Source organism: Fundulus heteroclitus, chromosome 20 (genome assembly GCF_011125445.2).
Source record: "Fundulus heteroclitus isolate FHET01 chromosome 20, MU-UCD_Fhet_4.1, whole genome shotgun sequence".
Taxonomy (NCBI): domain Eukaryota; kingdom Metazoa; phylum Chordata; class Actinopteri; order Cyprinodontiformes; family Fundulidae; genus Fundulus; species Fundulus heteroclitus.
Window position 1 is genome coordinate 39,347,109 of NC_046380.1, and position 27,253 is coordinate 39,374,361.

Below are 27,253 nucleotides of genomic sequence, written 5' to 3' on the forward strand. Positions count from 1 at the left end.
TTGGCGAGGGGTCAAAAAATTACAAACCAAAACTGTGTTGCCTTATTGTTTATAGAATGACAAGACTTTCTCCTTCATCCTTTCCAAACAAGGCATCTTGTTTATTCTTTTTGCAGTTGTTCTATCATGAATTTAACTTGATGGAATTTCTGGGTTTAAAGTTGTTTTCCATGCGTTCACTCAAATCCTAGAAAAAAGGATCTAAAATCCTTTTTTTCTAGTGACCAGTGTTTCTCACTTGAAAAAAAATGGAGTTGAAAGTGTTTGGAAAGAACCGCTACAAACCATTTAATTCAATTAAATTGTATTGATATAGTGCTAATTCACCACATGTCATCTCAAGGCACTTTACAAAGTCAAATTCAATCAAATCATGCAGACAGATCAGTCAAAAAGTTTCCTATCTAAGGAAATGCAGCAGATTACATCGAGTCTGGACAAGCAGCATTCACTCCTCCTGAAACAGTGTAGAGCCACAGCGGACAGTCGTCTACATAGTCCTTGGCTTTGCAGTAATCACCTAAGCATGCATCACCCACGTATGCATGAAGCATTCCTAAATTTATGAGTAGCAACATTTGATCTTAAGGTTCATGTTGATGGCCTTCCTCCTTAGCATCATATAAATAAATACATGCCTCTATGCTCGGGACCAGAAAAAACATAACACTCCTCTGTTTACAGATGTAGTCAACATCTGTTCCTTAGCGTTAGTAAAACACATGGCTTATCCTGCAATATGACTGCGATAGCGAGTCAATGCGTCATCTCTGAGGCATGGGTGATAACAGCGTAGCTAAAGTACATAACTGAGGATTCATTTTCTGATAAATGACATAGCAGAAACCACACCAAAATGGTATGTGTTTTCTGTTACACGTGATGGTAAGAGCAAACGTAAAGGAACCATACCTAAATTTATGTTTGTCTGGTTAAGAAAACTGCTTTTCATACAACATATTATTAGTAAACGGTGATAGATACAACTTTTTCATCAAAACAATTCATTTTCTGCAAATATTACATCCACAGGACATCTGGAATGGTGCAGAATAAAATGAATAATATTACTGAAAAACAAATATACAGTATATAAATTTGACCTGCGACAGACTGGCGACCTGTCCAGGGTGTACCTCGCCTCTCGCCCATTGAATGCTGGACATAGACACCAGCACCCCTCGCGACCCCAACAGGAAAATAGATGGATAGAGCAATGGATAGCATATAAATAGTTGTTTTTTTATGTAAATATTTACTTCAGGTTACAATGCCAACATCGACACGAAAAGTATTCTGCACCAATAGGAAGAGTGGGTTGAAGACACGTAAGATGGAGCTCAGGCGTTGCCAGGTCGTAGTAGCTCTGTGACAGCACTGAGAAATGGCTTCTTCTCAGCATTACATTTCTCAGAGTCAAATGGACCAAAAAAGAAGCAAAACAAGCATGAACATCAGTCATTGTTGCCGACTTAAGGAAGTAAAGGGATTCAGAAGCCACGGTGAGGTTACTTTCTTTAAGGACAGATAAGATGAATGTTCGCTAATGCTAACCATTATGCTAATGCTACCGGAAGTGGCAACCGGCTGTCAAACAGTACAATTGCAGGTTGGAACTAGAGCAGCCAAGCATGACTGAGCCTTCTACTGGTTGGGAGGAGTTAAACTTGACGTAATTTGATAATAGCAATCAAATTGATCAAGCAAGTCCTGGCTCTTTTTAGTAGGAATAGCAGTGAAACGGGGACAACCCGGGGTCACTTTTCTCTGCCAATGGCACAACGAGGTGCTAAGCAGCAGCTCCTCCAGCACGTGCCTGACCAGGTATGTAAACAGAACAGCATGGTATGCATGACATGTTGACCGTTCACATAATAGAAAATGTCATTTACCCGAGATGTAGCCATTTGTGTCAAAGAAAACGAAGAAAAGTCCCTCAATGAAACCTTGTTTCTTCCATAGGAAGAAGTGTGCACAAACTTAAGGTGCGTGTTTCGTCGAGTGCATGTCAAGGGTTTAACTTTGGAGAAGAAAAAAAGTGTTGGGGGCGGGGCTTACAGTTCAAACTAAATTGTTCTCTTCACTCATGGTTAAAATTTGTACAGGATCAGGTATAGTTCTTTTAAAGATGGGCAGGAAATGCCAGAATGACATAAATATGTTGCCACTCTGTATTTGCGGATAAATTACGTGTATAAAAGATGTTGCCTGAGAGCTTGACATTGACATGACATGATGGTTCTTTCAGTAGTTTAATAATAGGTTTGTACGGCTCCTCCATCCTCCTCCCACTCACAAGCTGCTGCAGATATCATGTGCCATGTGACAAGTGTCATGTTTATCAACAAAACTCTGGGATTTTTGCACAGTAGCTAAAGTGCTGTTGAAAGGATTGTAAATCCAGTCATTATGATGTGTTGACACATCCACAGCTTTCCTGACGGAGCCAAGCAACAAAACAAACAAGAAAAAACACACAGAGCAGGTGACCTGATGGGCAATTACTCTCTAGTTCCACACCTTACACTGGCTGTGTTCACCATATGAGAGCATTCGGTCCACACACACATCAGTTTCACAGGTATGCCCTCCTTTGATCACTTTGATGGCAACCATTGGAGACCAGGAGCTACAATCAAGATGTCCAAGGCACGGAGCCATAACAGTTTGGACCCAGAAGGGGTAGTTGCACGAATGCTGCCATTCTTCGGTACCCAACATTTTTATTTTTAACAGATATGTTTCATAATACAAAGAGTTTGTAAAGATGTGCCAACAAATAGGATGGTGGCTAGAATCGGAAAACTTTAAACTTAACCCAACAAATAAAATCAGATAGCAGAGACGGAGAAGGCAGAGAAATTAAAAGAGCTTCTCAAAAGAAAACTGCGAGAAAGCTCGATTTTAAGCGTATAACAGGATGGTTGAACCACCAAGAGCAAAGTTGTTATCAGGCTTTTGCCTTTCCATTTTTCATGGAATATTGTAGATTGAGAAATGTTGGCATTCTTTTGGAAACCTCATAGTTATGATATGGGTCTGCATTCTCCAGGCAGCACACACACACACACACACACACACACACACACACACGGACGGCTGTTAACGCATCCTTATATCATCAGTGCCAAATAGAAGATGATAAAGACAGCTTAAAATGTCAGCTTACTAATCGTTTTCTATTTGTTCTAAAATAAAGGTGTATTTTTACATTTACAGCTTCTCTTAATATAAATATTTAATAATGGCCTTGGCAGAGAAGGTGGCATTTGAATGTCCTTGTTATAAAGCAGTTTTATTGAGAAATCAGACTCATCTGTGATTTATATAGATGTATGTCAAAGATGACACCCGGGCAGTGGAAAACGGCTAAAAAAATTTGACCCATGCATCTCTAAGTATCATTTTCATACTTTTTCCTCAGTGGAACGTGGTCCTAATAGGAAAAAAAGCATAAAAAATACCTATTTAGGTATTTTACAAACATAAGTTAAATGTTCTACATTTAAAGAATGTGTACTTGGTTTAGAATAATTAAGTTCAACAAGAGTTATCAATCTTTAGATAAATCTTTGACAAATAAAAGTGTAATAGCCCTTTAGTATACCGCCAAACCTCAACATCATCAATTTTACCAACCTGCACTGCGTGACCATATTTCCTCACAACCCTTACATTGTTCACAACACAGGGGGAGCATCAAATCACCACTTAACCTTTAATTGACACAATGGTGCCCTGGTTAGGGAGCCACGTGCTCCAAATTAAAAAATCCCCACAGTTTTAAACCTAATCGAAGTTGCTCAAATTCTCATGCTTGCCCTTTTTTGGCTTCTAAAACATAAACTTTCTGAGACCTTTCTTTTGTTTTTGGCCTCTAATAGCAGTCTTGGTAAAGACACAACCAAGAGTTTAATAGTCTGTTGTATTAAGCTTTCTAAAAATTAACTTTAAATTAAGAAACAATAAATAGAAAGTATCTTATTACAAAGTTCAAGGAAAGCCCAGACACAGTCCCCCACCAACATCATCTACATTCCCAGACATAATCAATTTGGTGGCTGTGGCTCAAAGAAAGTGGATATTTCTTGATTGCCTTACTTGGTGATTTAGGTGATGTCTGGTATGCTATAGAAATAATCTGGAGGGGGCCATGGCTGGTTTGACTGCAGCTGGATTTTGAGGCAAGGCAAAGCAGCACGGGAGGAATGACATTTCCATCTCGGGGCAGTCGCCTCATTACACGGGAAAAACAGAGTATCAGCCTTGCTGATCTTTCGGGCCTCTCTTACCGTGCATTAGGCAAGACAATAAATGTCAAGCAGCTCTGCTCCTCAGCCAGTCCCCACAAGTGAGATTCATTACAGAGCTATAGGCATAATGGCAGTCCATCTCACGAGAGGAAGTGAAAGGCTCCCTATCCTTGGGACAAGATCAATAATCAGCAGGCTTGATCAAGAAAGGAGCGGTGCTTCTGTAGGGCTCGACTGGAAGGTAGAGCCTCACTCCTCGGCATTACATCCCAGAATTCCTTTTCTCTCCCTTTTATGCAGCTGGCTGCCAGAGAAGCAGTCGACCTGTCACACTGTAACTCGCTCACAATCAGCCGTGTATGTTACATCCAAAGACATATGTGGCGATAACCGTCCAAAAAGATACAAACACTTTTCAAGCTTTAGTCGCGCCTGACAAAAGTCTAGATAACAGGAGCTTGAGCATAACTTGGCAAAATATGTGTGTGTTCGGACGTGGCAAGGAGGCTGTCAGAGTTTGAACCGCTAATGAGAATCAATGGGGTACAGAGACAGTCAGAGGCTACCCCTGTGTTTGTTGCATCTGACATTTCACTCAATTACCATGTCCCCTTGTGAAAATCTATTCCCAGGCAATCTAAATTAGAAATCGGAAGAGTAAATGGAAAGGAAAAAAAAAAAAGAGAAAACAAGTTGTGGGCCAAAAGCATATTACAGGCGTCAGGGTGACATACTGCAGATACAAAGAGATGCCAGGCTGTCATGGCTGTGTCAGAGCCCTGCCAGGAAAGTGTTAGCAAATGTAGCAGCACTTACATGCAAACTGGATGCTGGCTCTGCGGCTCAGAATGGTACCCCACGTGTTGAACGCCGTACACTGGTACGTCCCACTGTCTTGGTCCTTGTCCAGGTTCCTAATGATCAGGCTGCCCCCAGACATGTGACGCCGGTAGTCGCTCCCCAGATCAATGAGTGTTCCGTTTAGCGACCATCTGGAAAAACGCAAACACAATCAGTGGCTGAGCCCCCATGGAGATGAACGCTCAGTGTTTATCAGAGATCCATTTGATCGGTCTCCCTACAACATGCTGAGAGGATAAAAGGTGAGTAATAAGAGTATGGTCTGAAATTACAAGGGATGTGCAAACTGCCTTGGTACCAAGTTAGGCTGAAAGAAAATGCCACAGTGGACAATGCTGGATCCAATTAGTCTCAGTTCATTAAATTCACTGTCCAGCTGTTCTTAGGGGAAAAAAAGTGCAGAGACCATCTCTGCTGTTATGACAATTAATTTATTTTTTCACCCCAGATGTAATTAGCTCCACAAGAGAAGTTGGTCTGGATTTGACCAACGGTTTGCGACTCGGAACCACTGTGAACAGTTGTGCCTGTGTTGGTCCTAATCATTTTATTTACCACTTTAATTTCCTCTGGGCTATTCTATGATTTTAATATTTAAGGAAGTTCTGCTTCTCAGAATAGAATTTCAACGTTTTTTGTTTAAAGCTTGGAATGACTAAATGTAAATGTATGGAATCAGAACCTTTGGAACCTCTGCCATTAATACGTTTTCCAACCATTTTTAGCCCATAAATCCTCTCCTCTATGTTACAATGCTGAAGTATACACAGAGAACGAGATCTTTGAACCTTCCTGTACATTGTCCAGTGACCTTGGTCCTCTCTCATGTGTCCTTCTTTTGATCTCACCTCACAAGCTTTCTAGAAGATCCAGGTCTGGCCATGGAAGGGATGATTGTGGCCCGTTGAACTTGTTCTATCTTGATTCAGCTACATATTTGGGGTTTTTATCCATCAGTTTGAGGGAAGCCCAACAAGGTTCCTATGATCCTTGGAAGAAAAACTTGCCCACAGTATCATAGATCCTCCACCACACTTAACAGTGGGCATGACCAACTTTTCCATATGTGTATCCTTCATTGAACTGGGTTTAATACGATTCAATTTGAAAGACGACCTTGTGCTGTAATTTGTCACTTTAGCTAAATTGTATTTCAATCAATAGAAACACATTTTTACAGCGTGCCACTATGGAATCAAACATGTATGCAGTTTGTTACCAACATGCGCTCCACTTCATGGTGTGTCACAAGAGTCTTGTTAAACGTGACAAGCTATATTAATCTTAAATTACTTTGAGACTATAGAGTTTGATCTCTTTCTTACAACTGATAAGTTTGGCATCAGAAATCGTAAATATCGCTCCACACTGTGAACCCTTTTAGTGCTTCTGGTAGATGTTAAATCGCCAACCACCAGAGAACCACCTACACACATAAAACCAGATGTTCACATACCCTGTATTAAACAAAACAAAAACTCACCATGTGTGAGCAAAGCAGACAATGTCCATCCTATTTTAGGTCAGTTAGGACTCCCAATTGTTTTTATTTCAATGGCTGAATAATTAATAAGAGAACTATCTGTGGAAAAGTGAAGATTATGATTTCATGGCTTTGTAAGCATCTAACAGTTTAATTCACAACATTTGAGTATATTTGAGTCACACCTGTGAATGCATGTTTAAAGGAAATACGTCATACGGCAATTTAATATTAGAAAGGGAATAAAAGTAATTTGCCGTTTTCACAGTGTATGTTTCAACTGTACCCCTAAAGCCTACAATGATCCTTTCATCTAATTGTACGCTTTAATGCCTCAGTCTAACCAAGTAGTTCTCATGCTGAAACCTAACAAAGTATTCCTTAAATCTAACCTGAGCTGCGGAAGTCTTTTGAATGAACCTAATTCCTAATTCCTATCTCTCACCCTGAGTAGGTGTTCTCGCTAAACCTAATTAGTTCTTATACCCAAACTTAGCCAAACAAGCGAAACAGGTTGTTTCCATCTAATTCTTTAATTGCTATATTTCATGTCATCATGACAAAAAGGTGAAAAAAAAACAATGCAACAGGCCATTTTGAACATACATCATAAGTGCAAAAGGCACTGACAAAGGCACAATTATATATCCTGAAAATAGCTGATGACCAGCATTGCTGTAAATATCTGGGTTTTTATTTCCCACTTAATCACTGTGCATACTTGAAAAATTATTACCCCTGCTGTAATATCTTCGGAATGTGCAATCGGAAGCAGATTTGAATCTGAATGAAGATTAGAATGTCTAAATATTTGGCGATATTAACAGAACAAATCTGAAGTACCGAGCAGCCTCGGCAGATTTATGCGCTCTCTGAGTACTTTCTAATTAGGTTTTCTGTTTGTGCCTTTGTGTTTCTGACGTATTGCTCTCTGACACCTTCGTATTGCATTGTCTACAGACCATTTCCTTTAGAAAGGTCACAAGATAGTCTGTCATGCATGCTGAATTCAGGAAGTGACAGCGATTAATCACAGCCAGAGTGAGAGGCGAGGCACTGAATAACGTTTGCGCTCGACAATAAAACGCACTTCATATGTAATTCACTGGAATCTGTGATCTGTCAGTCTCACTTTGACAGGAGGAGATGCAAAATCCCATATTGAACCTGCAGCAGCAAGCAGGCTGAAGTGGGGCTTTATTTTAGAGCATTACCACAGATGAAAAGTTACACCTCACGTTCCTTATTGAATCTGAGGAATCAAACATTATTGGAATGCCGGGTACGTGTCTCCCTCGGCGAAAGGACAGCAAAATGAAAATTTTGATGATAAGAAACGGGGGGGAAAAAAAAATCGATATCATTTTTAGTCTCCCACACAAACTATCAGGCTGTTCGAATGATGCATCACCCCCACCCCCCACCCCCACCCTGTTTCCTGCCTAACAGACTACAAAAGACAAAGCTGTCTTTCATCTTGTAGCTTGCATTATTCATCTAACACTCTTTGCCTGTCCCTTAATCCGACTGATTATGTCACCGTTTCAGCAGTGTTACTTTCAAACAGCCCTTGCTTCTCATAAGCGACGGCTGTCCAAGAGTACATGCGGAAACATCAGCATTTACAACTAAACCGTCGTCTTTTGGCGCGCGACGTCCCCGGGTTTCCCGCGCTTTGAAAAAACTCCACCCTCTGCTAGTGTCAAAGAAGGGATCATTGTTTGTGCTAGTTAGCTAGTTGGGCATGGGGGCCGCCCAGCACGTTTGAGTTTATTGGGAGATGAAAGCGGACAGCCTGAGCAGATCGCACACTGGGAGTAAAGTTAGCTGGTACAATAAGAACGCCCCCCCTAAACCCACGCCGGAATGCCGGAGACACGCTCTGATTTTGCCTCACACATTTGGCTTCTATTTAATCTCTTTTCAGTTGTTTGTCAGTTTCACAACAATGAATCTCCTGTTATTAATATTTACCAAATGCCAATTAGAAAAACCTTTCTAGCATGGGAAATCATCAGAGTGGGTGAAATCGTCCTCTTGATTCAGTGCCTCGTCTTGAGTGAGCTTGTTGCAGTCTCTTCCTCTCAACTCCCGTAAAGAGGAAGAGACCTCCAGGATGCTCCGTGATCCATCTATGCAGTGCTGTCATCTGGCAAGTCGTAAATGACCGTTTATAACTCACAAGTGTCACTAGAAGCCATGCTTGCCCAGACCATTACACTGCCTCAATCTGTTTTAGAGATGATGTTTTAGATGATTGGAAGAGTTCTTTTTTTTTTTTAGCTTTACAAGACGTTTTAAATAGTTTAATATAAGCTTTCCTTGCTTCTGGATAGTTTTACAGTTTGTTGTAAACAACAAGCAAACTACTGACCTGTATTACACACACTCCCATATATGATGTTATGGGTCAGTTCCAGGCATTTAAACAAGTTTTAATACCCCTTGAGCATTTTCATATATTGTTGCATTACAACCACAGACTGTAATGTGTTTTATTGTGATCCACGAACACAAAGCAGAGCATACTGGTAACTTAACCCATCTAAAAATGGAAAGCATACGGCGACACAGCAAGTCTGCAGTCAGTTTCAACAAGTCTTGGCCCAGCAACCAGAAAGGAGCAGCCTGGAGGCTCATGGGAACTCTAGAAGAGCTACAGTGATCCACTCTGCTGTTGTTTGTTTATTTGCTGGTGCTGTTGTTTGCATTGCTGTTTTGCAGTGTGCAGGTCATGTAGCAAACGCAGCTAATTTGTGGAAGAAGGTCCTCTGGTCAGTTGAGACCAAAACAGAATGTCTGGCCAACTTGAAAAATCGCATATGTGTGTGGGGAAAACAAAAACTAACTCGGCACATAACAATGTGCAATCTATCTCCACGATGAAACATGGTGGTGGCAGCATCTTGTTGGGGGGGCGAAGGTTTTTTTTTTTTTCCAGCAGGTGCAGACGAGCTGGTCAGAGTCGATGGGATTGGACTTCATTGTGTTTTACCTGCTCAGTCAATGCAAAATAAACAGAACAAAAGAATAGTCCAAAAATTTGTGAACATGAATATCTTTTGATTTTGTTTTTAATCTTGATCCATTGAAACCAAAGGTAGAGCATTACTATCATGCAGTTTTTTTCAGTTCCCTAACCTTGGTTGGTCTACTCATAAATAAACAGGTTTGTTTGTTTTTTTTCCACTGACACTTCTTTATGACTCCAGCAGCAGGTCCTGAGTCGATTTATTCCAGTGGGAGACATAAACGTGCAGACGGAATCTGCTCGATACATTTGCCACACAAAAGGAAATGTGCATCTTTACACCTCCACACCAAGCAGCGCTAATCCTTGGCCACAGGCATCTTGGATTGTAGCTGCAGAAAAAAAAAAAAAAGAGCCTTTGTTGGGATTTTTAAACTGCCTCCCCTAACTGCTGTACAATTCTGCTGGATGAGGCTCTGCTCTGCTCAGGTAATGCTTCATCCGACTCGGAAACAGTTTCTTTACAGGCTCTGCTCAACAATCTGCACCGGGGGTCAATACTGATCAGTCAGCCTGAAAAGGATCACTGCAGGACGCTGATAGAAACCGTTAACAGACTCTTTCTGGCTGGGTATGTGGAAGAGTGTTTAACCCCAACCATCGGGCCAAACTGATAAATGCAATTCACTCATAGGAACATAGCAAGTATCCCTTTTTTTCCCCCTTTGCTGCTGAATTTCTGCATTACTCACTCTCACCCACATGCTGTTTCTTTTGTGCAATAATCCCTATTATTTCATAATCTCTATTTGGGTAAATTGATAAATTTACCGCTCCTTCTTCCACCCTCTCTTTAAGGAGAGCTGCAGTCCATGACTTATGACACAACGGAATATGCAAAAAGGTGTTTATTCTTCCAAGGAATGTCTTGAAAAGCACTAAAAAAAGCTGCTTTTTTTACACCATCGTCATGTTTCTTGCTTGAAGCTGGTGTGGAATTCTGCAACCATGGTTTAAACAAACAATTTTTTTTTTTACCAAATCCTCTAACCATTTATTTGTTTCTTAACCTTACATCATTTAAGTACTTATGCATACTTTCTGTGATTCCCTGATTTTAATCTAACCCAACTCCTCTAGTTGCTAGACCATATTCAGCCTGGACATGGACTGGTTTCTATTATCAAAGATAACAAGGTCTTAAAAAGTTAAGGATTTTAAAAATCACACACATTTTTCTTCACATCACTTTTGAAGTGCAAAGCGCCAGAGTCTCCTGTAGTTGTTTTAAGAATACAGCAGCACAACTCTCCACCTCCCTCAGCTGTCGCTACACTGACAGCCAACTGGCTCACAGAAGGCTGTTACACTTTTCAAATTCAGCATGCTTGAAATTATTTCATTTCATTACAAATCAGTTTATGTGTAGCGCACATATGCACATTAAATCTCATGTCAAGAACTGTGCGTTACATTAACGCACAGTTTACTGAGTGTATATAGCTTCTGTATATATATCCTTTTTACTTTTTATTTTACTGTATTCTAATAGTGCAAACCTACTTGGCGATTAAACTTGATTCTGATTCTGATTAACAAGACGAGGTCGGCTTTACGTACAAAAATATATAATCAAACCAATACAATTTTATGGAAGATTATAATTCATACGTTCCAATTCAACCCAGGTTATACTGCAATGAAATCAAATTCAGTTCAATATCCCAATTGGTAAAAGATTTATTTTGGATCAACTCTTAGACTTTTGCCACAATCTCTCATTGGGAGCAGGCTTATAGCGACAGTTAAAAAGAAAGAACTCAACTACCTCTTAACAGGAAGAAATGTCCAGCAGAGCCTGTGTCAGGGGCCATCTGCCGTGATCAATTTATTTTCCCATCATAAGAAAATGACCATCACTATGTTCTGTAAACTGATTATTTGACCTCATAAAAACAATATGTGCCATTAGGTGTTTTCTTGTTGACTTCACCTTCTGGGTAACCGCATATCTCTGAAAAAAACTCTAAACAGTTCACATTGACATACAACATAAAACATTTTAAAGCAACATAAAAACAGCATCCAGGTACAATCCTTTTCCAAACCGGAACCAATTAAAGCTACCCCCACATGCGAAGCTCACTCAGCCGTTCAATCGTCTAAATTAGCTGCCAGTTGTTCTTGACTTTTATTCTCTTGTAGTAACTCTAGATTTTTCCCACCATCCAACATCCATCTGGTCACTGATTGGACACCTCAGGTTAGTAGGGGGTCCTTTGCACCCTTGTTATGCTGTTGAATATATGCCTTACATCCAGAAGTCATGCAGAGATACTTTAAGTACTTAATGCCCCAGCATCACTTTTCTGTGACCTCATACTGTAAGGCTTGTGATTTGATCTCTACCCAGGCTACCATGGATTCTTTCCTTGGATGTAAAATAATTTAATGACATGGGTTTTGCAACTTAGAGAGCATTTGTACCACACATATGCCCCACTGTTATGGAATTCACTCAAATTTCACAGCAACGACCTTATTAAGATTTCTACTTATTCTGATGTAACACTATGCAGACCCTCTGTCCACAATAAGAAAGATTCGCTCACCTCATTGAGCCAAATCCTAGCTGCAACTCCAAGTGACAATAGTCCTAGCTACCCCCTTAATATTTCAGCTGATAATTTTTGGTTTCTTGGGGACACTCATGCACTGTGTATAAATAATAGATCCCAAAATGATCTGGCAATGATTAATAATGGTTAAAAAAAATAAGAAAACACAAAATGACATCAGCAAAAGGGACTGAATTTCATTAAACACACATTATGTATAACGGACACATTATGACCACATACAATGGATACTTGGTATGCCAATATATACGCGTACGTAGCAACATAAAAACTGTGTGAAAGCAATTTCCTTACAGACTGCTTAGCCTGTTGTCGTGGTCTCAGACACCTTAGAAGGTGGTGCAAGCAAAGCTGTCCTCAAGGCACCCTGAGACGATTCACATTTACAGCTGCCTAAGTGCAACCAGATGGCCAACCTAAGTACTAGCTTTGAAATGGGCCTAAGAGTAACTAAAAGCTATTTTAGCTCCTCTAGCAGTCTCCTGATTGAGGATGATTAGGAAGAGAGACTGTGCCTTTGCAGTGGCACACCTGAAGCTGCAAATAGCCATCCACCGTCAAATTAAAGATGCCCTCTCCAATGACACTTCTGAAACAACTGAAGATATATCTGTCCTCCTTCACTTCCAGCTGCATTTAGCTCTCTGTGTACGTTAGCTCGTCTTGCCATTTGATTCTCCGGGAACTCGTTTTACTTTCTGGTCGTATTTCATCTATGTTCTCACTAGCTGCGTTTGACAGACATTGAATCTGTCTCTGTTCATTTGTTTTAATTTGCTATGGCCACCGTGTAATGCAGTTTACAGCAGTTTGGTCGAACCTGGTTGCCCTTAATGCGCCTAATGAATAATGATGATTTTATTGTAACAGATAAATGTGGCTGTTGATGTTTAGTCAATTTTCCACTCACACACACAAACAGAAACGTTAATTAGATCAAGTAAATCAACATTAAATGATCAGCTTTTAGCAGTAACAAGGTTCAGTACCTGATGATCACACAAGCCGTGATGGATTATATGTGTTGTGTTCAGAGGTTCAAGTGTTTTTAGAAGCTCAACTTCTTATAACTAAACGGCGAAGAGACAAAAACAATCTAAAATGTTCATGCAGCCGATGTCATAAGGGCTGGCATTAGCTTTACTTGCTTTTTCAGGCTTTATTAAGAAATAATTGTTTATTCATTTTTGATCAACACTGAAATCCCAAACGATTGTCATGTTTCCTTGCTGAGTTAAAAACTGCATTTATTGCACTGAAAGAATTTTTTTCCCTATTATTGACTTCATTTCTGGACTATATGTTTCATATTATTACTAATTCTTTTTTATACCTACAACGTATCTAATCATGCCTCACATTGACTCAGGGGCCACTTTAGTGGATGTACTTGTTCAATTGCTTGGTAACACAGATAGTAAATAAGGCAATCTCAATGCATGTAGGTATTTAGATGTCATACTGAAGTTTAGACCAAGGATAAAAATGAAGAATGTAGATTTAAGTAACACACATGTCCATCAGCAATTGAGAGGACAAAATATCTGGTTAATTTTATAGGTCAGGGGAGCATGGTTCGAGATGAAGGATGCAGAATAACACCTCTGAACCAAAATATGTCAAACCTTTAAGCAAATGGGCTTAAACTCAGCAGTCTCCTGCTGGGCTTAATGGGCCAGCAGGAGACCACACTAGGTGCCATGCCTGACATCTAAGAACTGCAACTGAGGCTATATTTGCACAGACTCAACACAATTGTAAGACACATGCTTGGAATAACATTGCCTGGTCTGATTAAGTTTTATATTAGCTGTGACAGTAAGATGTTGCCTTTTAAATATGGCACAAAGAACATCATAGCATGGATCCTTCCCGGCCTTGTATGCACAGGTCAGGTTGTTGTTGGTGGCATAATGCCTCACTTTGGGCCACTTATTACCAATTGAGGATTATTTAAACACCAAAGACTTCCTACTATTTTTTATATTGTTGGCTAAGACTAACAGGATTATGTGCCATGTCAAAAAGCTCAGATAATCTCAAAGTTGTTTCTCAAACATGATTTTACTGTCCTCAAATTACCTCTATAATTACCAAATCTCAATCCCTATGGGATATGGTAAAGCGAGATATTAATGCGCAGTTGACAAATCTCCAGCAACTGCATATATAGACTAAAACCTCTGACTCTGTTCCATAAAGGGTTTGGGTCTTTCTGAAGACAAGACCTGGTTGTTGCCCTTTGTACCCAATAAAGGGGCTGTTGAATGTGTTTCATAGTTTTAACAATTAAATAGAAAATGTCCACATATGTTAACAATACCTTCTAACAAAGAATCAGAAACAAATCTACCCAACTCATTTAGAAAAAATGCTCACCTTTTTATGTAGCCTCAAATATTTGTTTCACATAAAATAAAATAAAACATTTACTACTGTTCAAAAATAAAAGTGAGTAGAAAATTTGATTTAAATAGCTTCTATATTTAACCAGTATCAATGGTCCACGTTACTTTGATCGTATGCTGTAAATGACTGACCAATGATGTTCATAAATCACACAAACATTTGTTCCTGTCTCCTAAGGACAACAACTGGTATTTTGCCCCCACAGAAGCTGATTATTCACGTAAAACACACTTTAAAAGTGTTTCAGCTCAGCACTGTGCTTAGGTGTCTCCTGCACAGCTTCCTGCCTAAAGAGCAGAACTTCAGCTGAACACAGATTGAGTGTAAGCTGACACGATAAATATGATCTCCACATCACTGTTTTTTTTTTTTTTTTTGCTGTGAACATCACTGGAAAGCTGTTGGATCATATACACTCTGCAATCTGACACTTTTCAATCAGAACCAGCAACAAAATATGCTCAACAATTTGAGCTACAGCAGCTTTTTTGTTGGATCGGACAAAACAGGCCAACTTTTTTCCACACCTTCATCAATGAGGCTTGGCTGCCCATCACTTTCTTTCCAGCTTACGACTGTTCCCTCCTTGGACCGCTTTTGGTAGACGCTGACCCCTGCCGCTCTGAACAATGCTATAAGAGCTGTAGTTTTTGAGATGTTCTAATCTGGTTCTGATCTCACTGTCACAATTTGCCAATATGAAAACTTCATGGGTTCCTTAAGCAGCTGTCCCACTGTTTTCTATCTTACCATATAGGCTGATTAGGGAATTTTTGATGTCCTTTTTTTTTTACATATAGACACTTGGCAAGCTACTTACAGTAAATTACCACCTGAATAGCACCATATTCAGCCATGCTGCATGGTGGAGCAGCGTCAACTTCTTAACCAAAACTCACTGATGTGCTCGGATGGTGAGGATGTGATGACAGAAAAGCCGAGGGCATGGTACAAAAAGAATTATAACATCATGGAAAAAGACATGATGGCAAAAGCACATTTGATGGTAAGGGATTTCATGAGGATTATAAGTGTTTCGCATATTTTATTCTACCCATCTTATTTGTTTCTATTAAGTAACCTAATAGATTCCTGTTTTGCAGATTTTTTTAAATATGGCTAAGTTTAATAATGTGAGCGAAAACCATATTTTTTTTAATTATTCGGTCAGTATTTAATACAGATGGCATAATAAATTGTTACATTATAACAATATGTTTATTTTTCAATTCAGCATTATTGTAAAAAAAAAAAACAACTTGCCCTTCTTGTTATGGAAAGATCTTCTTGATACAAGAGAAAACTCAGGTTTTTACGAAAATGCCTGCTTATCAATTGTTATTAAAGTTAGTTGATCAATAAGAACAATCAATGTTAGATTAACTCATTCATCGCTTGCATCTCAAATGCTGATAAATAAATAAAAACATAACATGTGGGAATAAAGGGGATTCTGTGGAATTTCAGGCCCTGTGAGACCTTTGAACTATGTGTTTTGCTTTTGAGTTTCTCCCGTTCTGAATAGTGCTTGTGTATCGGGATCAAGGGTAGGAAGTTCACAACAATCTGCTACATTTGCATGAGATCTGTTATTTTAGCTGCAGATCACTGCCTTGTTTTATTCATGTTTGGTGCAGCCAAATGCCAATTTATCAGAAAGTAAGGCATGCCATCAGTTGTCACTTACCGCCAAATATATCCCACTTACTAACGGGTGAATTTATGAACAGATAACCAGTGTTGCTCACTCCTCCTGTCAGTGGTTACAACAGTATAATGAGTTTTGGATTTACCTGTCTGCTTTTTCAGTCACAGTGGACAAGGAACGTGTTGATATTATTATTATTATTATTATTATTATTATTATTATTATTATTATTATTATTATTATTATTATTATTATATTTTGGTTGGGGCGGATTTCAGAACTAATATGCACATTTGATTAACTGCATAGTCCTACTTTAAAGAAAGACACAGTCCAGTAGAACTGCCCTATATGCATGTGGGCTGGTCTGGGCATGAACTCTTCGTGACCTTGAGGCTTCCATCAATTTTGCATGAGTTCTCCTCATCAGATAGAGCAAGAATTGTACTGCAGTAGATCACCTGGGATTTCTCCAAGCCAGATGCCCAAAGAGACAGCAGTGACCACACACACACACACACACACACACACACACACACACACACACACACACACACACACACACACACACACACACACACACACACACACACACACACACACACACACACACACACACACAGCTTTAGAGCTGTTAATGGAAATTCAATTGCTGGCCAGGGCACTCTCTACAATTATGTTTAGTAGGTTATCGCTGCAGAGTTCAAATAAATTGATGTTCATTTTGCTTTCAAGCCAAGTGTAACACAATGAAAATTCCGGAACCCACTCTTTATCACTGTGGGTGCTGTTGTGTGCGCGTGTTCAGGAATGTGTATCAGCTCATAAATCCTGTGGAATTAGTGAAATATTTGGCACTTTCACAACATGTGAGCACACAAATGAACACACCTTGTTCTGTTGTCAGCCAGGATATTACCTACTGTAAATACAAAGGTTGTTCCCGAAAAATGCTGTTACTGAAATTAAAATATAACAAAAACGATGCATGTCTTGAGATTGCCAAGAGAGTGAGTGAGAGTGTATATCTGCTTCCCAGACATTCCTAAATGTAACATATTGTTGAATCAGCTCCATTGTAAGTTCTCCATTTTATTTTAACAAGCCCAAGGGTTGGACAGGGTTTATCATGGTGGAAAGAAACAATTCCTGATCCAGAACACCAAAAAAAAAAAAAAAAAATCAGTTCCATTTAAAAGGATTTCAACAGTTGGAGATGTGATCTGGCTATGTGCTACAATATAATTATTATCAAACACACGGATATCTATAAAACCATGTCTTCCTTGTTCTTGAGTTCCTCAGCAGAAACCTTGCGTCTGCCTGAAGTCACACTACGTGATAGCAGACACCAGGCAGAGCCCTTTTTTTTATCCCCCACTTTCCAATCACCGCCGTGCCCTTGATCCTGTGTTACAGCAGATTCATAGTAAACACAGTGACAGGTGTATTCATAAAGCAGCGCACCGAGCCCCGGAGTGTGCTCCGGCGCTGCGGTGGACTATTTGTCAAATGAAGAACTGTCAGGGTTTTCCCGTCCGGCGTGTTCGTGCCGTCACCGAGTGGGTGAGGGGGAAGGTGGAGCGCGGAGATGGAACAAGTTCAGTGGGACAAAGCCAACAAGCGAGTCGAAAGCATTGTGATTAGGATCATTTTGTCATGTCTGCAGCGTGACTGTACCGCAATATTTAAATGAACTGTGATGAATTTCACTCTTGCTTAGCAGCTGGTTACAATAACGCCTCTGCATCACTGCCACATCACATTTTTGTCGCTAAGGAGTAGACCATTCATTTTTAGTCTCCGTCATCCTTATCCTGTTCTTTAGGTATTCCTGGTAACTCCAGGATGCCAGATTGTATTGGCTTCTGCTCAGCTGGGGCTTTTAAGATGATTTTTTCCCCCACTATGTGTAAATTCTGAGCATGTGAACAAACTGTGTGACATCTTCTCCTGGATTGACCCTCCCCCAATAACAGCTACTGCCACAGATACCTAAAATAAGAGTAATATTAGCGAAGATGATTGTATACAGTAACTGGTGAGTATTCACATCCTTTGAACTTTTCAATTTTTTTCAGGTTACAACCACAAACATTGACATCATTTATTTTAACTTCTGATTGTTCTGATTGCATTGATTGTGGAATCAATTTGGGGAGGGGGAACTCATGCAGAAAAAGGTCTCTGGAGTCAAACCCATGACAAGCAGTACATATTTGTGAAGTAAACGAATTGGAATGCATTTCAAATCTGTTTACAAATACAAATCTGAAATGCATAGAATATATGTGTATTCTTTCCCTTCACCCGGATACACATATACCATGGGTTAAGCAATGATAATAAAAAAAGATTATGAAACAACAACTTGACTTCATTTCATGTAGCTTAAAAGATGCTGCTCTTCATCGAAGAGCTTTGTCAACTCAAAGCTAGGGAGGGAGATGTTCTGACCATTTAAGGTGTTTGGGTTGTCCCATTCAGCACATCTAGATTTATATTATGCCTTTAAAAAGGATGTTGCTGGTTCCGGTCTAAGCCTGGCTGGCTTAGAAATGTTTGGTTACATACAAGGTGTGAGTGGCTTTGATACAGGCTTGGCATCTAGTTTAACATTGGAATAGATGTTTTGAAATCTGAGGCTTCCTCTTCTGTTTAGAGTTAGGTGTTCTAGTTTGATGTAAGCTTCACTCCTCTCTCAAACAATATACCCTCTCTGTCCAGAACACAAACATACGGGTCCTTAAATTAGTGTCCTTTATCACTGAGGTGTAGGTGGACAGCAGAGTCTTGCCCTGAGGAGCTGGCTCTCTTGCGCTGAGACTTGCGTCTTTGGAGAGGTTGTTTACTTTCTCCAATTTAGAGGTCTGGACATTCCTCGCTGCACTAAACGGCATACACCCCGCTGTTATTGACCTAAACTTACAGAGAAGCATAAGTTCCCCTTCCAATATTACAACAACCCTAAACATACAGTCAGAGCTATACTTCATGTGTTAAAGCAAAGTTTTTTTTTTTTTACCATAATACGAGGCACTTTAATTTACTTATTTTCTTTAAGTTAGATTGAAGTTACACAAGTGAAGTGAAGCCTGTTATTAGCGCATTGTGTGATACTGCCAGCAGCAAACGTGTTGTTATATTTTCATTGTTTACGACGGCATCTTGTTTTACAAGCATGTTTCACAGCTTGTATTTAGTTGCACTTTGACTTCAGGACAACTCTCAGTCGAAAGGCTTGACATAAAAGCAAGTTTTAAAAATAATTTATTCAATTTCTTTTTGTGGAATGAAAAGGAGGGGGAAAAAAATCGAATTAATTTGATTTGGTATAATAAAATCAGATGTTTTATTTTTTAGCCAGCCCTATTCCAACCTAAAGCAAATTGACAATCAGACTTGAAAATTGCTGTTTACAAACCAATCGGACTGAGCTGGAGTTGAGCAACTATTTCAATGTCTAGATGCGGTAAAACCAACCCAAAAGACTTGTAGGTGTAGGCTCAGGGGATGAATATAAACACATGCCACTCTTCAGTGAAACTATATATTCTTTTCCTTTCACTTCATAATTATATACTACTTTGTGTTGGTCTATCACATAAAACCCAACTTAAATACATTGAAATGTGTGACTGTAACATTGGATTCAAAGTTTTAGATTGCATCGATTGATCGCCCAGCACCATGCTGTAAATACTTAAATGTGAATTAATTTGCTGCTGAAATAGTCGCCAACAAATGCAGCGTTTAGTCCTGCTCAAATAGTCCCTGCAGCACTCCTCCACCTCTTCAGGAAATTGCACAGGCCAACTTTAAATAAAAGAATCAATATTAAACATGTACACCCTCAGCGGTAATAGCCACGCTCAAACTGGGAGATGCAGGTCAAGGATTATTGTGATGTTTTGCAACACAAATTCACAGACGGACTAAAGCATTGTTGTCTTCTCTCACACAGATTGTAGATGGCATCAAAAGCATCACTTTATTTTTCTTTTGGCTGTTATCAAGAGTACATTGTACTTTAGGATTTACAGGTTTTAGAAGTTTGTTTAAACAGAGATTCTACTGTTACACATGGTGTTGCAGATTTATTAGGTCTATGTCAGACATGCAGTAGTTTCAATTAGATTTAAGGCAACTAAAACCTTCCCCCCATACATGAATGGATGGAAATATGTTAATTCTGACCTACAAACTTTCTTTTTTTATTTAACAGATAAGCAGAGTACAGAAGAGGACACAAAGGCATAAGTTGGTCATTGTTTGACGTTGTGACCAAATTTCTACTTTAGAGGCAATAAAATGTGATGATCTTACAGTGGAATGTTGTTAAAATAATTGTCAGTTTATGATCTCAATAATCTGATTGTGTCCTTTTACTTTTGGATGGAATTAAACAGGCTCCAATTTGATTTGAATCTAAGTATACTGGAACAAGATGACTGGAATTTGAATAAATTTCTATTGATTTGGTGTGTTTGTAACTTTGTAGAGATAACTATTATTTTTTATCAGGTGATAGTCAAATAACATAAAAAAAACAATTCCTTGATCTTTCTAAGATACCTAAAATGGTACATTCATTGGCTTACGGCAACATAAGAGGGACTATTCTTTGTATCAGATGTTTGTATTTATACTTTTTCATATCTGGAAATAGAATTTGGTGTAATGACAATGAAGAAGACACACCAGCACAAAATGAAAGTGATTCACATATTACAGCGCCTCGCAAAAGTATTCATCACACTTGAACATTTACACATTCTGCTTTGTTACAACCACAAATGTCATTATATTTACTTTGGATTTTGTGTGAGAAACTGGAAATGGACCCTAATTCTTATATGTCAGACTGGATGGGGAGTTTTCATGAATTTAATATTTCAAATCCTGCTACAGATTATCAATTGGACTCAGGTCTGGACCCTGAATAAGCCATTGTCAGACACGAAAAGGTTTTGATCTAAAATATTCCATTGTAGTTCTGGCTGCAGGTCTAGAATATTTATACCCTGCTGAAGGGTGAACATCAACTCCGATTTCAGGTCTTTTGCAATGTTTAACACATTTTCTTACAGTTTTCTTCTGGGTTTAGCATAATCCACCGTCCCAACAGCTTGGACCAGTTTCCTTGTTCCTGCTAAAAAGCATGATGCTACCACAACCATGTTGTGCAGGTGCTGTAATCAGAGTAAAATGCAGGGTTAGCCGACATATTCTAAATATTCCAATTGGGTCTCTTCTCATCAGAGCTTATCAGAGCTCACCAGAGAACCTTCTTCAACGTTTGCTATGTCCCCTACATGGCTTTGGAAATGACAACTGGTTGCAATAGATATTATTTAAGGACATCAGGTCAAAAAGACCTGAATGCAAGTGGTGTGAATTTCTTAGCCAGGCATTTAAGCCCCTTTTAATCCAGCTCTGCTTCACCCACTCTGCTCCACTCAGCCAGGCTCTACTTTACTCCTCTCCTGTTGGTTTTTAACAGACCCGGTGTGGCCAGAAGGTGGCTTTAAGCCCCAACTCCAGCTGTCAGTGTTGTGCTCTCTGCTGTTAAGCATTACAGTGTGTCTTTAACACTTTAACCTATGAGAGAGAAATGGTAAAGAATTTAAAAAAGGGGGGGCTCGTGCTCAGGCAGAAGGCAAGATGAGACTGTCTGGTCTGCTCCTAAGTTTGCCTTATGAGGAAGTTTTTGACTAACCCATGGTGAGAATGATGACATAAAGAGTGCAAAACTGCAGACTTTTGACCGTGGTGAAAATATTTTTATTTATTTGTACTGCGCTGATTTAACAGTGTTCTTTGGATGAGATCCATAGAATAGCTGCCCATCAGAAAAAGAAAAAAAAACACACCAGTGCTGAAAAAACTGTAAGCAAAATGCTTGCAAAGCGGCGGGAGCCGTGTAGAACTGAGTCAAATGGAGCCGGTGCAAAAAGGGGCATCATTTGAGAATTAGATCAATTTCATATTATAAATTGATGGCCTGTGTCCTAAACTCTACCAACTGTCAATCCACTGATGACACTACTGTTTACAAATTCAGCTGTCAGTAGACCTGTATGATATGGACGTTTTTTTTATTCCTGTATTGAATAGCTTCAATAAATAAAAATGTCTATCCAGCCATCCATTTTCTAACACGTCTATCCGTTATGGGGTCGCGACAGGTGCTGGTGCCTATCTCCAGATGTCACTGGGTGAGAGGCGGGGTACACCCTGGACAGGTCGGCAGTCTGTCGCAGGGCAACACAGAGACAAACAGGACAAACAACCATTCTCACACACACTCACACCTAAAGAGAATTTAGAGAGGCCAATTTACCTAACAGTTGTGTTTTTTGGACAGTGGGAGGAAGCCGGAGTACCCGGAGAGAACCCACACATGCACAGGGAGAACATGCATAAATAAACACATATACATATATATATCTATATCTATATAGATATAGATATAGATTTTATTCCTCTAAAAATGATGGGGCCTTATGGACAGCAGAAGATAAAAAAATAAAAATAAAAAACACCTTCTTAATTTATTGATGTCCAAAATCTTTTTTTAGTACTTTTTTTTTGGAGTTCAAACATGTTTGCTTCTGGTTGCAGTCTTTTTCTCCATTCTGTAAATCAATGCTTAAAAATTGTGGTGCTGAAATAGTCTCAAACATATGTGTTTAGTCCTGTACTGCCTGATTGGTTGTATATTCTTATAGTCTTTGATTTTAAAGCCAATGTTTCTCATAATTAGTGTACTTTTCTTTTCCTCATTGAAATATTGTAATTGCCTATGCGACCTGTAAAGACTAACTTTTTGCAAAAGTAACACTAAAACAACAAATATGGAAACTGTTGTTGATATTTATCTTAAATCACATTTAAATGTGCAATCTCCTCCCTACCATGAACAACACTTTTTTTCATAGTCTTTTCACACCATTGCTAGTAACTGTATTACCACTTCCTCAAAGCCTTTCTTTAAGCATGTTTAGGACAATATGAACTTTTAATTTCATCGTCAGTAAAATAGATTGCATCAAATTTGGTGCTTTCTATTTTTGTATCTGAGCAAAAAAAAAGAGAGTAAAGAAGTCCTCTCCTTGCCTAAAGGGAAACACATCAAGGGCAATCAGTGTCAAAAAAAAGTGATGCAACCAAAATAAGGGACAAAAAAGACTCATTCCTTAAAGTTAAATCACGGACAAAAAAAAAGAAAAAAAGAGTGTCTTTAAAAGCATTACCAAAAATGTCAATCTACAGTGACGAGAGCTTGCTGGCTTTAACATCAATTTGTCCTTTTTAAAGCTGGTCTCACATTCTATTCATATTCATAATTGAGGGCAGTGACTCCAAGCGTTAGAGCTACTGACCTAGAAGAAAACTGCCAATCTGAGTTATGGGTGTTGTTTTTGTGCAGGGCCACAAACTGAAGGCGAGCGCGGTGAAGAAAATGGAAAATCAGTGACCAACAGGAGCTTTAAAATCACATGTTCTCTAGTTTCTCTGCAAACTACTCCCAGGAGACACACAGGATTATGCACTCATTGGGAATCTGTTCTCTGTGACCCGACGAACATGTTCCTAGGTTAACCCTCCTTTGTTTTGTTCTCCACCTACTGCTGACAAATAGAGACAGCACATTAGCTGCTAGATGCTCCACCCTTCTAGCTCGTTGCTAACCTCTCCGCAGCTGGTGACAGGTGAGGAAATCACAGGTTATTTATGACAGCTGGTGATAGTTGTTGCTGTCAAGTGAATTGAGTTGCAGTCTGTTGTTTGACACCGCGTTGACAACGGTGAAGACTGAATATAAACTAAAATAACACCATCGAAGCAACCAATTCACTCTGGGAAGCTAATGGGATTTGGAACGCTGGTGATAAATCTCTTTGCGTATGTCACAGAACGCGATCCATTTCTTATTACGTGATGTCATTTGATCTGTTGTTCATATGAAATATTGATTGGAGCAGCTTTCATGTGACAATTCGCTCTAACAGTGATAATCTGTTTGTGTTTGCTCGTGTAGCGTTACGTCACAGGTCCGCTTGCTGGAAGAGAGGCCACAGATCATCCTGACAACAAAACCACTTACTGTATTAAAGGGGTAGTTCAGGATTTTTGACCTGAGATTGTTTTCAAAGGTTATAATTGCTTGGTATTTTATTAGCAATATTTATCTTTCTTGCCCTTCTTCATTTAGTATAAATCCAGATTCAGTTCCACAACAGGGTGCTTGCGCAAGTCTTGAAAGTCTTAATAAGTATGGAATTTTGAAACACTGTTTACCAGACCTTGAAAAGTCTTCAATTATGTGTGAAAGTCTTAATAAAGTATGGGGAAAAAATGTATGGTAGAATTTTACAGTATGCTCAAAGGCATTGTGAAATGAGAAATAGGAAGGTAAGCTATAAAACAATAATTTTACTAACTGGTCACGTACTGTATTAGCCTAATGGAATCAAACACTTGTTTGATGTAAAATTCATGTACTTGTGATTTTCATGTTTTGAAACATTTTCATCAGTAAAAGCATAATTTACTGTGAATAATGCATTTGTTCATTGAATACCAGCCTATAAAAACTAACATTTCTAATAAACAGTTTGTACAATCTTAACCAATGAAGTAGGCAGTAGGCACACAAGTATACAAGTACATAAAGTTAAGGTCTTGGGAAAAAAAATATCAGTTTTGAAAAAGTCTGGAATTTTGATTTGGAAAAAGAGCAAGCACCCTGCACAAGCTGAAGCCATTGGCTACTTTGAGAAGGACCCACATAAAATTGGACTTCTACCATCTCAAAATAACTCTTATTTACAAATCTCTATAAAGGCTCATATAAACACTTTTTATGAGTCATTCTGGTGTTTACATTGTGAAGTTATTTACACAGAAACTGATGACTGGGTAGATTAGATAGGGAAAATGAAAGTACGAAGCGGCATTACACCTGCTGTGTGAAACATCTACTAAAAATGGAACATGGAAATGGTTGCAGGTCAGTGTAACTATTTTGACAGTCAAGCAAAGCATTGTACATATCAGAAAAATGGCATTCACTTCACCAATTTATACAACTTCTATTTCAGACATTTACTATGACCAGAAATGCTTGACTACGGTAGTTCATTTTATTTCATGTGTTAGAGGAAAAAAGCTACCAAACAGAAAAAAATTTCCCTCCTCTGTTGATACATGAATCACTGTGGTTAAACAATTTTTTTTAGAATGCTGAGCTCATTTTCACATGCCAAACCCTGACCTAAATATTGCCTGACCTTCAGATAAAATTTAGTTAAACAGAACATCTCTGAGGGTTAAAGGTCTCAAAAAACAATACATAATCTGAAAAATGACAAAAATAGAGAAATATTCATTGACATCTATCCGTGTGGAATAGGTTACAAAGCCATCTCCAAAACTTTGGGATATCATCGAGCCAATGTGAGATACATAATCCATGGCTGGAGAAAACAGGAGCAGCAGAGACCTCTCCCAGGAACTGTTGGTCAACCAAAAACAGGCCACATCCATGATTCAACTATGAAGGTCACAAAACGATCCATAACAAAATAAAGGACTGCTTGGCTCAGTTAAAATCAGAGTTAATAATTTAGAAAAGAGATTGGCCAGAAATGCCTTTCACAGGAGAGTTACAAGGCCACCACCAATGCTGACCAAAAAGAACATAAAAGCCTATCTCACATTTGTCAGAAAACATCTTGATCCCAAAACCTTAGGGGAAATATTCTGTGGACTGCAGAGACAAAAGTGAAACTTTTTAGAAGCTCTGTGTCATGTAATAACTGACCTAAACCTAAATCAGATCATTATTCTGCTGCAAGGTGTTGCAGCAGAATAATGATCCAAAGCCCACCAGCAAGGTAACTTCTGAATGAATGAAAAAAATGTTTTGGTTTGGCCAAGCCATAGTCTGAAATTGAGACCATTTCAGATATGACCCTAAACTGCTGTTCATATTCAAAAACCCTCCAATGATTGGAATGAAAACTTTTCTGTCGGACAAATTTCTCAGTAGTGATGTTAAAGACTCATTACCAGTTATCGTAAACTCTTGATGTCAGTTGTTGCTGCTAAGGGTGGCACAACCAGTTATCAGGTTGATGGGCTAAATACCTTTTAACATAGGGCCAGGTTGGGTCAGATAGCTTAGATTATTACTATTCTGAAATAATAATAATAATAATAATAATAATAATAATAATAATAATAATAATAATAATAATAATAATATAAGCTAAATAATTATTTGAAAATGAAATAATTATTTGAAAAAGACAATCATTACCTGATAAAGAAATCTGATCTGTGCTCTGAAACCAACGAAGAACTCAATAAGGGGGTGAAACACCTTTAAAGCACAATTTTTATAATTTAAAGGTGCATAAAATCTCTATAAACCTCTTTGATATCCTCAAGACTCGAGCGTGGATGGTGACTTAAAACCTTAAACACTCAAGTAAAATTTAGGTTGCAAAAGTGATTAGTAATCTTTACTTTAAGGCATAGAAGGTTTTTCTGACAGGTGATATGTACAGTGAATAGATGTGCTTATTTTTGTAAACAGGGATGTCACAGCTGTTAATTGCTCGTAGAAATCTGTTCATATTAGCTGTTGCTTCATGATAATGACCACGTGTGCCTGTCAGCTCGACCGTATTAAATGACTTTGTTGTTTTTTCCCCCGCACAAAATAAGCTTAAGCAACCTCCAATATCTTATTCACTTGCTGCCAAGGTTGGCTTGATTATAAACAAAGACAGTTTTTTTTTTAATAAAAGCAGGTGTTCTGTTCATTAACAAATTTTATATTCTCTCTTTATTTAATGATAGGCCAGATGACATCCAACAAGATAAGGACACACAGACAAATGATTGATTTTGATCTTTCATCTCAAAATACTCTTTGCTTTACTACTGTTTAGAAAACTGCAGTTTTGTTCAATGTTT

The 27,253-nt window shown here is 38.8% G+C and overlaps 1 protein-coding gene across 1 annotated transcript in view; it reads right to left on the reverse strand.

Moving 5' to 3' along the window:
• The window catches only part of cntn3b (contactin 3b), a gene marked incomplete at its 3' end in the record, with an annotated part of 66,711 nt that overhangs the window by 17,082 nt on the left and 22,376 nt on the right, over positions 1–27,253 (reverse strand). Inside the window, 1 exon segment of the mRNA XM_036151970.1 lies at positions 5,070–5,245. Coding sequence (XP_036007863.1) covers positions 5,070–5,245 — 176 coding nt within the window.